The sequence below is a fragment of the Chionomys nivalis genome, chromosome 25 (genome assembly GCF_950005125.1).
Source record: "Chionomys nivalis chromosome 25, mChiNiv1.1, whole genome shotgun sequence".
In the NCBI taxonomy this organism is placed as follows: Eukaryota; Metazoa; Chordata; class Mammalia; order Rodentia; family Cricetidae; genus Chionomys; species Chionomys nivalis.
Window position 1 is genome coordinate 912,412 of NC_080110.1, and position 13,114 is coordinate 925,525.

A 13,114-nucleotide genomic window follows, 5' to 3' on the forward strand; every position below is an offset into this window, starting at 1 on the left:
CACCCAGAAATTCTTTTGCCACAGGTTTTCTTTCTCTTCTCTTGCTCTAGGGCCCACAAACTAAACTTGCAAAATCCCCAGGGCAAGGCCAGCTGGGACCTCAGCTAGGACAGCCCCAGCCAAGGCCGCCTCCCCAAGGTAAGACTCAGGAAGCCACTGAGAAACGTTCTATCAGTGTGGATGTCGAAATGTCAGGCAGAGGACTAGAGAGGGGGCTCAGCAGGTAAGAGCACTTGCTGTGCAGATGTGAGGGCCTAAGTTCAAATCCCCAGCACTCGGGGAAATCAGCTAAGCACAGCCAAACATGCCTGTAGCTCCAGAATGAGGGGAAGGGAGGAACCGGCAGCTCTTGGTAACTTGTTCACCAGGTAGTCTGGCGGAAATGGCAGGCTCCAGGTTCAATAACAGATGCTGTCTAAAGCAGTGGTTCTCAGCCTGTGGATCATGGCCCCCAAGGGGGTCACATACCAGATATCCTGCATATCAGCCATATACATTACAATGCATAACAGCAGAAAAATTACAGTTATGAAGCAGCAATGAAATAATTTTATGGGGGGGTCGTCACTACAACATGAGGAACTGTATTAAAGGATCTCAGTGATAGGAAGGTTGAGAACCACTGGTCTAAGGGTATAATCTAGGAAGCAATAGAGGAAGACACTCAAGGTCCTCTGACTCTGCTTGCACATCCAAGGGTGTGTGCTGATGCACAGAGTAATTAAATAATAATTGAATCAATTAAAAACGCATTGCTGGAGACCATCCAGAGCAGTGGCTCTCAGCCTTTCTAATGCTACAACCCTTTAATACAGTTCCTCATGTTGTCATGACCCCCAACCATAAAACTATTTTCGTTGCTACCTCATAATTGTAATTTTGCTACTGTTATGAATCATAATATAAATTATCTGTGGTTTTTGCTGGTCTTAGGCGACCCTGGTAAAAGGGTTACTCATAACCCCAAGGGGTCACAGCTGGACTAGACAGTCTATCCTGACACTTTATCTTCTAGCTTTGAACACTCCCTCTGTCTGCAGGATGAGGAAGCTAGGAGGGCTGCTGTCCCCTTAAGGTCAGGAAGGAGTTAGAAAGAGCAAACAGCAGGACTGTCGAGCACTGCGAGTACTTAACACGCTGGGCCCTGTGCTAGGGCCGTTCCTTTCTGTGCTCATTTCTATCCGCCCAGCCACTTTGCAGAGGAAGCCTCAGTGTCTCCCTTTTCCCAAGTAGGAAATTGAAGCTTTGCCCAGGAAGGCACAGTGAGAACATGGCAGCTTTACAAGCCTGGACTTTCAGACCTTCTGGGAAATGTTATTTGTAGCCACTAGTGGTGCCTGAGCATACATTTATGAGCCAACCAGCCGGAGTGAGAAAGAGAAAAGGAAGCCACCCAGATTATACCCACAGCTGCTGACATTTTTCCTCAAAGGAGCCGCGGCTTGTTAGAGGGTGAATCCCGGCTGAATAACAAGAGGAAGAAGGATTGTGAGAATAGCTAAAGATTTACTGGAGGGAGGTCAGGTGTAAGGGTTTCCCACGCACGGGCTCAAGGGGAGCACCTGCCAAGCGTGTCCCTTATAGGAGATCCGTGTGCTCAGCCTGGCTGTTCTGGGCCAGCTTGGGTTTCAGAGCAGTTTGGCATGGAGATTCCCTTCTCTCAATCTAGACAGAAGGCATTTCCATCCTGTCCTGGACTTGATAATTGTATCTATTAAAGATTCATTGCTGCTGGGCAGCAGATGGTCTCCACCTCTTCCACAGCTCTGGATGAAAGACCCCTCCTCTTCCCCTCCTGCCTCCCTTTCAGCCTTCTCTCTCCTTCCTTACTTTCCCCATTACTTCCTGTACTTAACATAACCCTCCAGATGAGTTTACTTTCTCATATAAATGCCTTTGAAATTGACTACCCTCCAATATACTCCAAATGCATATACAATAATCAAAATTATATTTAACTGTGGACTAAAAGTTGCTGTATTTGTCAAAATACCAGTTAGGTGGCGTTTTAATCATCAGTATCTGTGGTCAGTCTTCTTGAAATATAACAAACAAGGCCTGACCTGATGAGTCCTAGCACAAAAGAAACTGAGGCAGGAGGATTGCTGTGAGTTTCAGGCTATTCTGGACTATCAAGTGAGTTCAATGCCAGGCCAGCCTGGACTATAGTGTGAGATCCTGTCTCAAAAGAGGCTGAGGAGACAGCTTAGTGGGTAAGCGCATGCCTTCTGAGCATGAGAACATGGCTCTGAACTCCGGTACCCACATAAAAAAAAATAAATAAAATAAAACCTGAGTATGACAGAGTGCTCCTAGAGCTGGAGAGATGGAGACAGGGAATCTCTGAGGCTAGTTTGTCAATGATGCTACTTGGAGAGTTTTACCAGTGTCTAAAAATAACAATCAGAATCACATTATTAATTTGTTTTGAACTCATTTTCAAATTAAGTAAACATGAAGTTTTCTTTTAATAAATTTTATCTTTTTAGGGTCAATTCTGTGCATAGGAAACTATATGTATGTATATATATATATATAATATATATATTATATGCTCAAATAAAAAATACTAAGTTGTTTGCTTTTCCAAAAAGCTGTAAGAAACAACCAAGTATCACCTGATGGATCCCAGTGGTAAAGTAGAAACACATGAAATACTCAATGAGTTATTGAACAAGGAAGGACACAGATTTTCCAAGATAGCATCAACCAGGGTTGGGGGTGGAGGGCTTAAGATAAAAGGAGAAATCAGATGTTTTGTTTGATCTGCACTGGGTGGAGAAAACAAAAAAGCATACAAAAATCGTGACACTTTTACTTAAAGCCTGGATTTTATCTTAAGTCTCCCACTCCCACTCCTGGTCAATCTTTAGCCTCTCTGGAAAGCACCCAACTATGTTCCTACTCAGTATTACCTGGTTAGTAAGGGCTGTTGCCATCTGCCTCGGGCCCCTGCTCTTCCCTCCCTCACTTCCAGAGACAAGAGTCCGTCGGTATTTTCCTTATGTTTACCCCCTTTAGAAAGAGAGCAAGATCTATGTCTTATACAAAGAGGGAGTTAAGTCTTGCTGTTTCAGATCGTGTCCCACTCTAAACAGACTAGACTGAAACTCGCTGTATAGCCAAGGCTAGCCTCAAACTTGACACGGTCCTCCTGCCAAAACCTCCTGAGTCACTACACTTGACTCTACATCTTCCTGCTTACCTCTTCCTTTTCATATAAGGACTCCATACCCACTGCATCAAAACCTCACCCTATGACCTTTAACCTTCATTACCTCGTTAAAGTCCCTCTCTCCAAATGCAGCCACATTGAGGGTTAGGGCATCAACATTTGCATCTAAGAAAGCATGTTTCTGTCTATAACACCACGTCAAATCCCTTACCTGCTGCAGTTGCCCCACAAACCCATCCATACGTTGGCGTGTGAGACCTGCCTGTTCTAATGTGCAACTTTCCAGTGTTTCTTTATTACATTGCTCTATACATTAGTGCGCAATGAGAAACAAATACACACGACCTTATAAATGTTTTTTTCTCCTTCCGCTTAGTGGTGTGCACGTGGCACATACTGTCAAGAGGTCGGTTAATGTTACCCTGACACAGCACATGACAATCAGCCCATACTCCACCATCTAGATGCTTTCTTGTGGGTATTTTTGTTCTGGCACAGGGTCTTAGGTACCCCATGCTAGCCTTGAATTCTCTAAATCATCAAGGATGACTTTGAACTCCTGATCTTCTTGCCTCTGCCTCCTGACTACTGGAGTTACAGGCAGGTACCACCATGCCTAACCATGCTGGGAATCAATTATAGGGCTTTGTGTATGCTAGACCAGCACGCTACCAAGTGAACTATATCCCCTGCCATATAGCTGTTTCTTGATGTTCCTAACCATCTCCCTCAGACCTACCATCTATGTTGTTTTCAGTTATGAAAAACTTGTCTATAAAAACGTGTGTTAAGCACACAGCTACATTTATTCCCAAAACAAATTAAAATTTAACTCTTTCTTTGGCTTCTAGGGGGCCCTCGTCAAGCTCAGTCTCCCCAGCCTCCCAGATCTAGAAGTCCATCCCAGCAGAGGCTTTCCCCACAAGGCCAGCAGCCTGTGAGCCCTCAGTCAGGATCTCCACAGCAGCAGAGGTCACCAGGCTCTCCGCAGTTATCCAGGGCATCTGGTGGCACTTCTCCAAACCAGGCCTCCAAGCCATATCCCCGGCCACCCGTGCAGGGCCGCAGCACCTCCCAGCAGGGTGAAGAGCCCCAAAAGTCAGCACCACCTCACCCCCACCTCAAGTAAGTATCAGAGAATCTGAATGGATATTGAGGAGAGTTAGAGTATATCCAAAGATGAGCTGATTCAGGATCAGGAACAAAGAACCTACCAAAGCCTGACCGAGAATCCAAGGTCCAAAAGTGGACCTATAGGGTGGCATTTGTGTAGCAGGGACCGCAGTTTGAGGGTACAGGTCAGGCTCCACCATGTCCTCATGATCCTGTATCGGTCATCATTTGCTGTGTGACAAACAAATGTCAATTCATGTAGCTGAAGAAAATCATTTTCCTGGTTATTCTAGTTTCCTGTTGCTGTAATAACACACTCTGACAAAAAAAAAAATTTTAGAGGAGCTGACAAGTATCTCAGTAGTTAAGAGCGCTCAATCAGAGTGCCAGGTTTCAGTTCCCAGCACCTAGATGGAGGCTAATAACCATCTGTAACTGTTTCCAGAAGATCGAGCACCCTCTTCTGGCCTCTATGGGTTCCACATGCATGTAATGCACAGAGAAACATGTAGGCAAAGCACCCATGCACATAAAATACAAATAAAAATCTTGAATTTTTTTTCTGAACAACTTAGAAGATGAAAGGATTTGCTTCAGCTTCCAGGTCAGTTCATCACTGAGAGAAATCAGGAAATGAACTCAGACTGGAACTTGAAGTAGAAACTATGGGAAAATGCTGTCATCTGACTTGCTCACTTACTCCTGCTTAGCTAGCTTTCTCACACAGCCCAAAGCCACCTGTCCAGGGAATGGCGCTACTTATGGTGGCTGGGCCTTCCCATATCAATTAACTATCAGTGCAATGCTCACAGACATGACTGCAGGCCTCTCTGATCTGGAAAATCCCCCAACTGAGACAGGGGATCTAGAACAGGGTCTGGCTGATTTCTCAGCTAATGCTGGGATCTCTGAGAATAACTAGAACCTGGTATGGCCCAGTATGGCTGACAAATTAGAGAGCAGCCTGGGATGGGGGAAAGAATGGAAGCTGTGAGTGCTCCCTACTTCTTGCTGGAAGGTCTGTCCAAGTCAAATACTTGCCTCTGGAAACCCCAATTTCTAGACCTAAGAAAATGAATGCGATACCCCACCACCACCTTGCAAATTCTAGGCTAGCATCCTGTACACACTGTGATGCCTGATTTCAGGTCTCACCATCCTTTGATGACTTTACAGCTGGCCCCAGACTCATTCCCTTGAGAGTCCCAGCCATGACCATCCCCAACTCTTGCTTTCTGTTTCAGCAAATCTCAGTCCCTGACTAACAGCCTCAGTACATCAGATGCCTCCCATCGAGGGACCCCAAGTGAAGACGAGGCCAAGGCTGAGACCATCCGCAACCTGAGGAAGTCCTTTGCCAGCCTCTTCTCCGACTAGCCTCCTCCTCGGGCTGGAGAGCAGGAGGGCAGGAAGACATGATGACTGGAGACTTTCTCTGGCTCCCTCCTTCTCAGCCTCGGTTCCTGGTGGAAACACACTTCCTAGATGCCTCTGACCCAGGAACTGACGATCTACGCGCATTCCCATCTCCTTGACCATGACATTCCAATGCCCTGGGCTCCTCAGGGCGGGCGTTCTAGACAGATAAGACATCACTACACCCACCATATGCTTGCTCCCCTGCCGATGGTACCCAGTGAGATGTCTGTGTGGCTTGGTTTTGCATTCTTATTAGTGTTTTGTTTGCCTTTGGGCAGAGGCCCCCTTTGAAGCCTTGACTCACCTCCATCGAATGCAGACATTGTAGTCGGACCTCAGCAACACAAGAGGCAATACTTTTTAATGGTGTTTTTGCAGACAGAAATAGGGAAGCCCAGCCTAGGAGCCTACTACACACCCAGAGCAATCTAGTGCCATCCTTGCTGGGAGTAGGCTGACAAAGGCCCCATCGCAGCTGGACCTCCTAGGGATCTTGATGCTGAAAGAAAGAAGCTAGACCCTATGCAACAAGTGGGGCCTTTCAGAACAGAGTAGAGGGACCCCCACATAATGCTACCCAGGCTTAGAACCAACAGCAGGAATCCAGAGAAGAAGAGCCTGTGCCCCCTGTGGAGAGAGTCATAGGATTGTGTCTCTTTGACCTCACACAGAATTTGCTTTATCCTCCTTAAGGTTAGATGGGAACCCAGAGAGAGTGGGTAGCTCCCTGTTGCATGAGAAGACATCGTGAGGGGTTCTATATGGTTCAGCATTCTACCTGCTCTGAACAAGGTGTCAATAATGTAAATAATGCAAATGCCTCCGTGTTTACAAAAGGTCTGGTGGGACAACCTTCAGAAACAGTGCATGTGTTTCTCTTTGTGGAACACAGGACACACATTGAAGCCTTTTAGAATCTCTTCCAGAAAAAGTTTCACTCCGACCTTGTCTCGGCCATTATGACTCAGATGGTTGGCTGCAGAGCTAGGCAAAGTGGTCCTGACTCCCCTTCCAGTGCACGTATGCTCCTTCCCCTGCACCAGACTGCTCCCGGATCGTATCACCAAGCACCTGGTGCTAGAAACACTGTAGGTGCCAGAAGCAGCATCCTGATCCCGAGACGACCCAGGATATCAGAACACAGCCATGCCGATCTGCACAGCGCCCTCAGCCACCTGAGGTGTGTCTTCCCTGCACGCTGCAAGGGAGAGAAGGCTTATTAACCGAAGCAGTTTCTGGTTATGCTCAAGTTCTGCGTAGCTTTGGTGATCATCTAAGGTTTTTCCAGGTCTCCAGGAACACAGAAACAGCCACTATGGTCTCTGGGGAGTTTTCTGCTTGTTTCCTTGGAACAGAGTTTCATTCAGCAACTCGGGCTGAACGTAGCCCAAGCAAGTCTCAAAATCATGGTGACTCTTCTGCTTTATCAGCCTCCCAAGTGCTGAGATTTCCTGAATGAACCACCACACCCAGCAAGCGTTCATCATTTTTTTTTAGTCCTTCCAGCTCAGACTGGAGTAACAAAGACAAGGGTAGAGACCCTCTCCTACCTTGGCTCACTTAGAACCTTGCATTTCTGCAGAATTGCACCTTCAAGCTGGTTTCCAGAAGGGATTAGCTCAGCATCCAAAGTGGCAACTTTGGCCCTGGCTGCAGAGATCCATTTGGCCCTCAGGGTCATCCTCTTCCTCCTTGCTTTCTCCCTCCGTCATGATCAAGTCAATATGAAGAGCAAGCGCGCTGGTTATTTCAGAAGCCCTCCTTGGCCTCTTTCCATATCCTTGGTTTGGAGGAATAAACAGCTGATGTGATTCTACATTGGGAAGGTCCAGAGACCACTGAGACCTTGGTTTGGAGCTGTAGACTACAGGGCTTCGCCTAGTTGGAACGGACTAGACTGAGGAGCAAATACCCTATGGTGTGAAGTGAGGCATGAACGGCTGGAGGTCTGCACTTCCCAGTACCAACCAAGCCCAACCTCTTTTATTCCTAAGTTCCAGTGAGTTCAGTGTGTGCAGGACGGTCCCTGGGGCTTGCCTACACCTACTCTGCCCACGTCGTCCTCATTTTGCTCAACTGCTCTTCGATCACAGAATGAGGCTGGCAAAAGCTTCCAGAATTCTTCTCGAGGATGATGGGGATAACCCAGAACTTGGAAAGACACTTGGCACAACAGTCAGCAGATTCTCCTGTCCCTCACCCACTCCCTGATGAGGGAAGAGGAGGTCTTGAGGCCAGCACCCCCAGCCATGATTTAGGTAGGTTATCCAAAGGAAGAAAAAAGGTCAGTCAACGAATCCACAGAATATTGCTGCTGCTTCCTGTTCCTCCTCTGTTTTTATTTAGCTCTTGCATCTTTCTCTAGAACCTCTGGAAAAAGCTAGGTGAGGTAGAAAGGAGGATGGGGTGGGGTAAAACTAGGAATGTCAAAGATAGTCTGTTAAGATGAGTTCTAGAGAAGACGATGGATGTTGGCTTTCTGATTATCTACCCCAGGAGATGTGAGTGCCCTTTTCAGGTCCCCCAGCACCCTCCTCCCTTCTCCTTCACACACACACACACACACACACACACACACACACACACACACACGCCTGGCTAATGACCAAAATGAACCATTAAGATGTAACATCTTGTCAGGCATGGTGGTGCACACCTTTAATCTCAACACTCCAGAGGCAGAGGCAGGTGGATCTCTGAGTTCGAGGCCAGACTCTACAAGATCCAGGAAGGCTAGGGCTACATAGAGAAACCCTGTATCAAAAAACAAAAAAACAAAAACAAAGGAAGGGAAGGGAGAAAAGAAAGAGAGAAAGAACGGAAAAAGGAAAGGTAACATCTTAAAACCCCATTACCCAATTTCAGAGCATTCCCTGATGGCTTGCTTCAGTAAGACTGCTATTCTATATAAGACCTTGAGAAGCCAGGGCTCACTCATGAGGCCCATGTGGAGGCAATCAGGACAAGAGCCTCACAGAAGTAAGGGGCCTGGGCCCTTTGCTCCTGACAAAGATAGCTGAAGTTGGTCCTGTAGAAAGCTCTGCCCCAGCTGGTAACAGCCTCACACGTGTGTGAATGTGTTGGCGGGTGACCTTGCATTCTGGAAAAGGGTAAGAGAGATGCACTGCTGGGATAACATCACAGAGAAGCCATGCTTTAGGCAGTTAAGAACACAGGGAACACCTGTGGCAGCCATCGCTCTACCATAGCCTCACCCATGTCTCAATAATAAAACACAGCTGCAGACACAGAGTGGTACCAGGCAGCAAGAAGTTTCTCAAAGTGTCGGCCCTGGACAGAACGAGGTGTAAAGGCAGAGGCACCTTTGCTTCAGACAACAGGAGTATGAACCTGTAGTGAGAACGCTCAGAACCCACGGCTGGATCAGCTTCTGGGTGTTCTGGAGGCCAGCTGAGGCTGGGCTGCCATTCTGAAGCAGGGCAGGCATGGATATGCCTCGGTCACCAGCCCTGCTAGGGACCTGCCCCTTTGCTAGACAGAACTAGCAGCTCCATAAATGACCATGTGGCCAAAATGTCCCTACTTTGATTCTGCCCCTAAAAACATCTCAGCATTCAGTGGCATTCGTCCAGAATCCCAACTGCAGTAACACAAATGTCTTTCAAAATCTGCATCAGGCCGGACACTCTGATTTTTATCATCATGCCAGTATGTCTAGCTAGACCCTGGTGTAACACTAGACTGCAGCCAGCACTTTTAAATGATTTCCAACTGGCCTGGGAATGGAAACAGAGGGCAAGGGTATATACAGGTCCCGGTGGGCCACATCTCTCTCCAGTGGATTGTTTTCACCCGTAAGCTAGCACTTGTTGCTCCCAAAACTTCATCCTTCAATAATTATGACATTTAGAGGTGGATAAGGGCAAAAGGGGAGGAGTCACTGTAAATAGATTCTGAAAGGTTATATGAATTGGGTTTTGCTTTTACAACTTTGACCCAAACAAGAGCATTTTCCCTCCACGCTGACTTAAGGAAGCTGAAACACAACAAAAACCCATTCAGTTTGTGTACAGTGACCAGGGACTTCCAAAACAGCCATGGCAGCTTCCTCCAGGCTGCCTGTCACCAGGACCAGATGACCCCCCCCCCAAGGCCTCCTGGCTGCTGTATTCACTTCTAGGATGCAGCAGACTCTATTCATGGAGTATCAAGAGTGGCAATTCTTCACGCTCATAAAAAAAAAAAAAAATCAGCTAAAAACTTCATGTCACAGAGTAGCCGCCGCTCCAGGAAGTTCTCTTGTGAATATCTGTGACACGCCCCAAAGCAGCAAGCTGGCTGAGTACCTGGGATCTGGCACAGGAGCTTGGTGCAGTTCAGTGACAGTTAGGTGTTCAGGACTCTCAAGTGACTCTCCTACAAAGTTAGGAAATCAGTAACATGTACGTGACAGATTAAGATTGGAGATTCTCTTTCTCCCCTCCCGCCATCCCCAAAGACCTCCTTTGTACTGCATCTAGACAGGAAGGGTAACAGATAGAATGAGAGGGAGACACTAGCCCCTGGGGAGCATATTCCTAGGGTACACAACTTCCTGGAGGCCAGAGAGTTGCCAAGGTCAGCGTGGGTCACAGGAGGTGGCAGTGGGCATCCAGGACCATACTGCTGGCACTCATGTAGCAAAGGAAAGAAAGTGGCTCTCTACATGAGAGCCATGTGGACTGTACCAACCAAACATAGCTCAGCTTTGTAAACAAGTCCTCGGACAGGGTGTACCAGCTCCCAGCAACGAGCCAGTCAATAACTTGTCCTTTGTTATAGCTTAGTGGTCCATTCTGTATCAACAGAAGTGTGAGTGGCTGCAGGTTAGTCACAGGTGTTGATTAAGCAAGTTTTGCACATACAAGTGGTAGCATTACTGTTACAGGGACCAGCCCACTCACTGTGAGAACCCTTGCACATGTATCTCTAGTTTATCCCAGAGCCACGCTGGCTGATACAACTAAGCTGGGTCCTAGACCTTAGCAGCTGATTAAACTGTTTTAATATTTAGAGTTTCATAAGCAGCCGCACTTTGGGCTGCAGTGAAGACAATGGGGAAGGCTGGGCAACATGCAAGGCTGATTGGTCCATTTGTCAAGCACAGAGCATAAAGGACACAGAAGCTCTCTTGTGTTCCCACAGAACACAAGCTGAGATTGAAGAAACATGCACACTCAGCCTTCATATTCAGATCTAACTAGTAGACCCCGAGGAAAAAAACAAAAACACCCACGGCTTTTCATTGAGTCTCAAACAGACTCGAGTTAACACCTCTTACACTCAACACTTTACTTCAGAAACAAGTGTTAAACTCACTTGGGATTCCCAGTAGAGAAAACAACAAGTCAGCTTGAATTAAGCCTTTAGGGGCTGGAGAGATATAGTTCAGTCAATCGAGGGTTTGCAGTGCAAGCCCAAAGACCTGCATTCCACCCATGCTGAAAAGCTGGGCAAGGTGGTGAGCACTTGTAATCTCAACACTGGGGAAACAGACAGGTAGAGCCTTAAATGGCCAGTCGGTCTTACCTCATCAGAGTTCCTGCAGGCCAAGGGAGACAAATGTGTACACACATCTTTCCATGACTTGCCTAGCACACTGCAATAACCTCATCCGTGCAAAGTATTGACAGAGCCTTGCCCGCACTAGGGCACAGCAGAGCACCTGCCCAGCTCTTCTCCAAGGCTCAGATCAGCAGAGTAGGAGGAAGACAGACCTGGGAACCAACTCTGAACAGAAGAAGAAAAGGGAGGAGTATCTGGCTCCACTGGTTAAGAATTAAGGAGACATCAAGTTAAACAGTGGCCTCAGAAACTGAGAAAGAAGGAAAGAGCTAGAGAATTCAGGATTTTACACAGGGAGTCACGAGTTGGAAAGGGTTCTTGCCCAGACTGAGTTACCAGCCATGCTCAATGGGCATTTTCTGTTTATAGTGGTATGGGGAGAAGCAAGCTCCCATTACTAAAAGGTGACTATAGGAGGTTAGGGGCCAAGAAAGATGGAAGGCTACTACAAGCCAGTGCACTGGAGCTGCACCATTCTCAAGCACTTGCGAGAGGCTTCTAGGCTTTCCTGCTCCCGTTACAATGCATGGAGATGACATCACAAAGCCACACAGCGAAGAAGCCGCTGCCAAGTCAGGATTCCACCCATTATGTTATCAGCAATACACAAAAGCTCAAAGTCTAAAGACAAGGATGCAAGATTTTCTAAGCTTCTAAATATAAAATTACCTGCTAGTCAAGAGAAAATGCTTTGAGGTCTCTTTAATAAGAATTTTTGAGAGGTGCCTAAGTTTAGATTTAGAGCACTCTTTCAGCATCTCAAACTTGCAACATCTGCCAATCAAGTTGAGTGAGGGTGGACAGGCACCATCAGGGGCTCCCGGGCCCATCTGGAAATGGCTGTGTTCTGAAAACTTGTATTTGGTGCTCTGGTCTTCCGTTTCCCATGCCACACGTGCATACACACGCACTACATGGGGCAACAACGTCCAGCCACAAAGACACGTTTTGAAGTGGAATCTTCATGGTGACCCTTTCAACCACACCCAAATGAAGCCTATGGCATTCGGTGGGCATTAAGAAGACTGTCCTATAGAACACAGAAACCTAAGCAGCCCTGATCCTCTTCTTCGTTAAAGATCACATAGCTTATAGAAATATCAGACTGAATTTTCTTCACTGTGATGCAAAGACTCGAAACACATGTGTAGCAAAGTCTCATTTGAACACGGGACTAATATTCCTGCAGCATACATTCTAAGCCATTTCCTAATATGCAAAACAGGTTTTTAAAATCAGAAGACAGTGGCACTAGTCCTATTTCCTGCAGATGCTAACGCCATTTTATTCCTGTGCAGCAGTTCTGATTTAAATTTGTCACTATAGCATGTTCCTATAGTTATTCGTGAAAGTCATTTGTGTTTGGGCGTTTTCTTGTAGAATAAATAAATGTTGAATTTTGAGTATTTCAAGTCTTAAAAGCACAATATCCTTCCAGTAAAAGGGGGTTATCCTTGAAAAACAAGTACCTGACAGTGCCTGCAGAACTCTGCTGTCAAGACCCAGGATCTCAGATACCAAACACAAAAGGGAAATCCTAGTTGGGAACAATCTGTACCAACCCAATGGCCTTCAGAGCTTTAGAAGTTCCTCACAGAATCCAGAAAAGTTGCTCAAATGGAAATGGTAGTTCAAGCAAACTAGTTCAGCTTTTATTAGGATGTGTAAGCTCAGCTTTCTCCCAACTGACACCTCTGCAAAACAAAGATACCACCTGTAATAAGTCACCTCCTCACACTTAGAAGCACCCCGATAATTTTCAAATAATAAAATTAGCAGTATGAATAAGGTTTGACTACTAAATGTATCTTTAACAAAAGTCAAGACCACCATATAATTTTT

At 46.5% G+C, this 13,114-nt stretch overlaps 1 protein-coding gene across 2 annotated transcripts in view; it reads left to right on the forward strand.

Moving 5' to 3' along the window:
- Syn3 (synapsin III) overlaps positions 1-12,643 on the forward strand; it is a 376,504-nt gene extending 363,861 nt beyond the window's left edge. For both annotated transcript variants that reach the window (XM_057757481.1, XM_057757482.1), the window contains exons 12-14: positions 51-138; positions 4,027-4,300; positions 5,533-12,643. In XM_057757481.1, the coding sequence (XP_057613464.1) occupies positions 51-138; positions 4,027-4,300; positions 5,533-5,665 (495 nt within the window). In that variant the 3' untranslated portion in view covers positions 5,666-12,643. The remainder of the gene's footprint in view (positions 1-50; positions 139-4,026; positions 4,301-5,532) is intronic.
- The last annotated feature ends 471 nt before the right edge of the window (positions 12,644-13,114 follow it).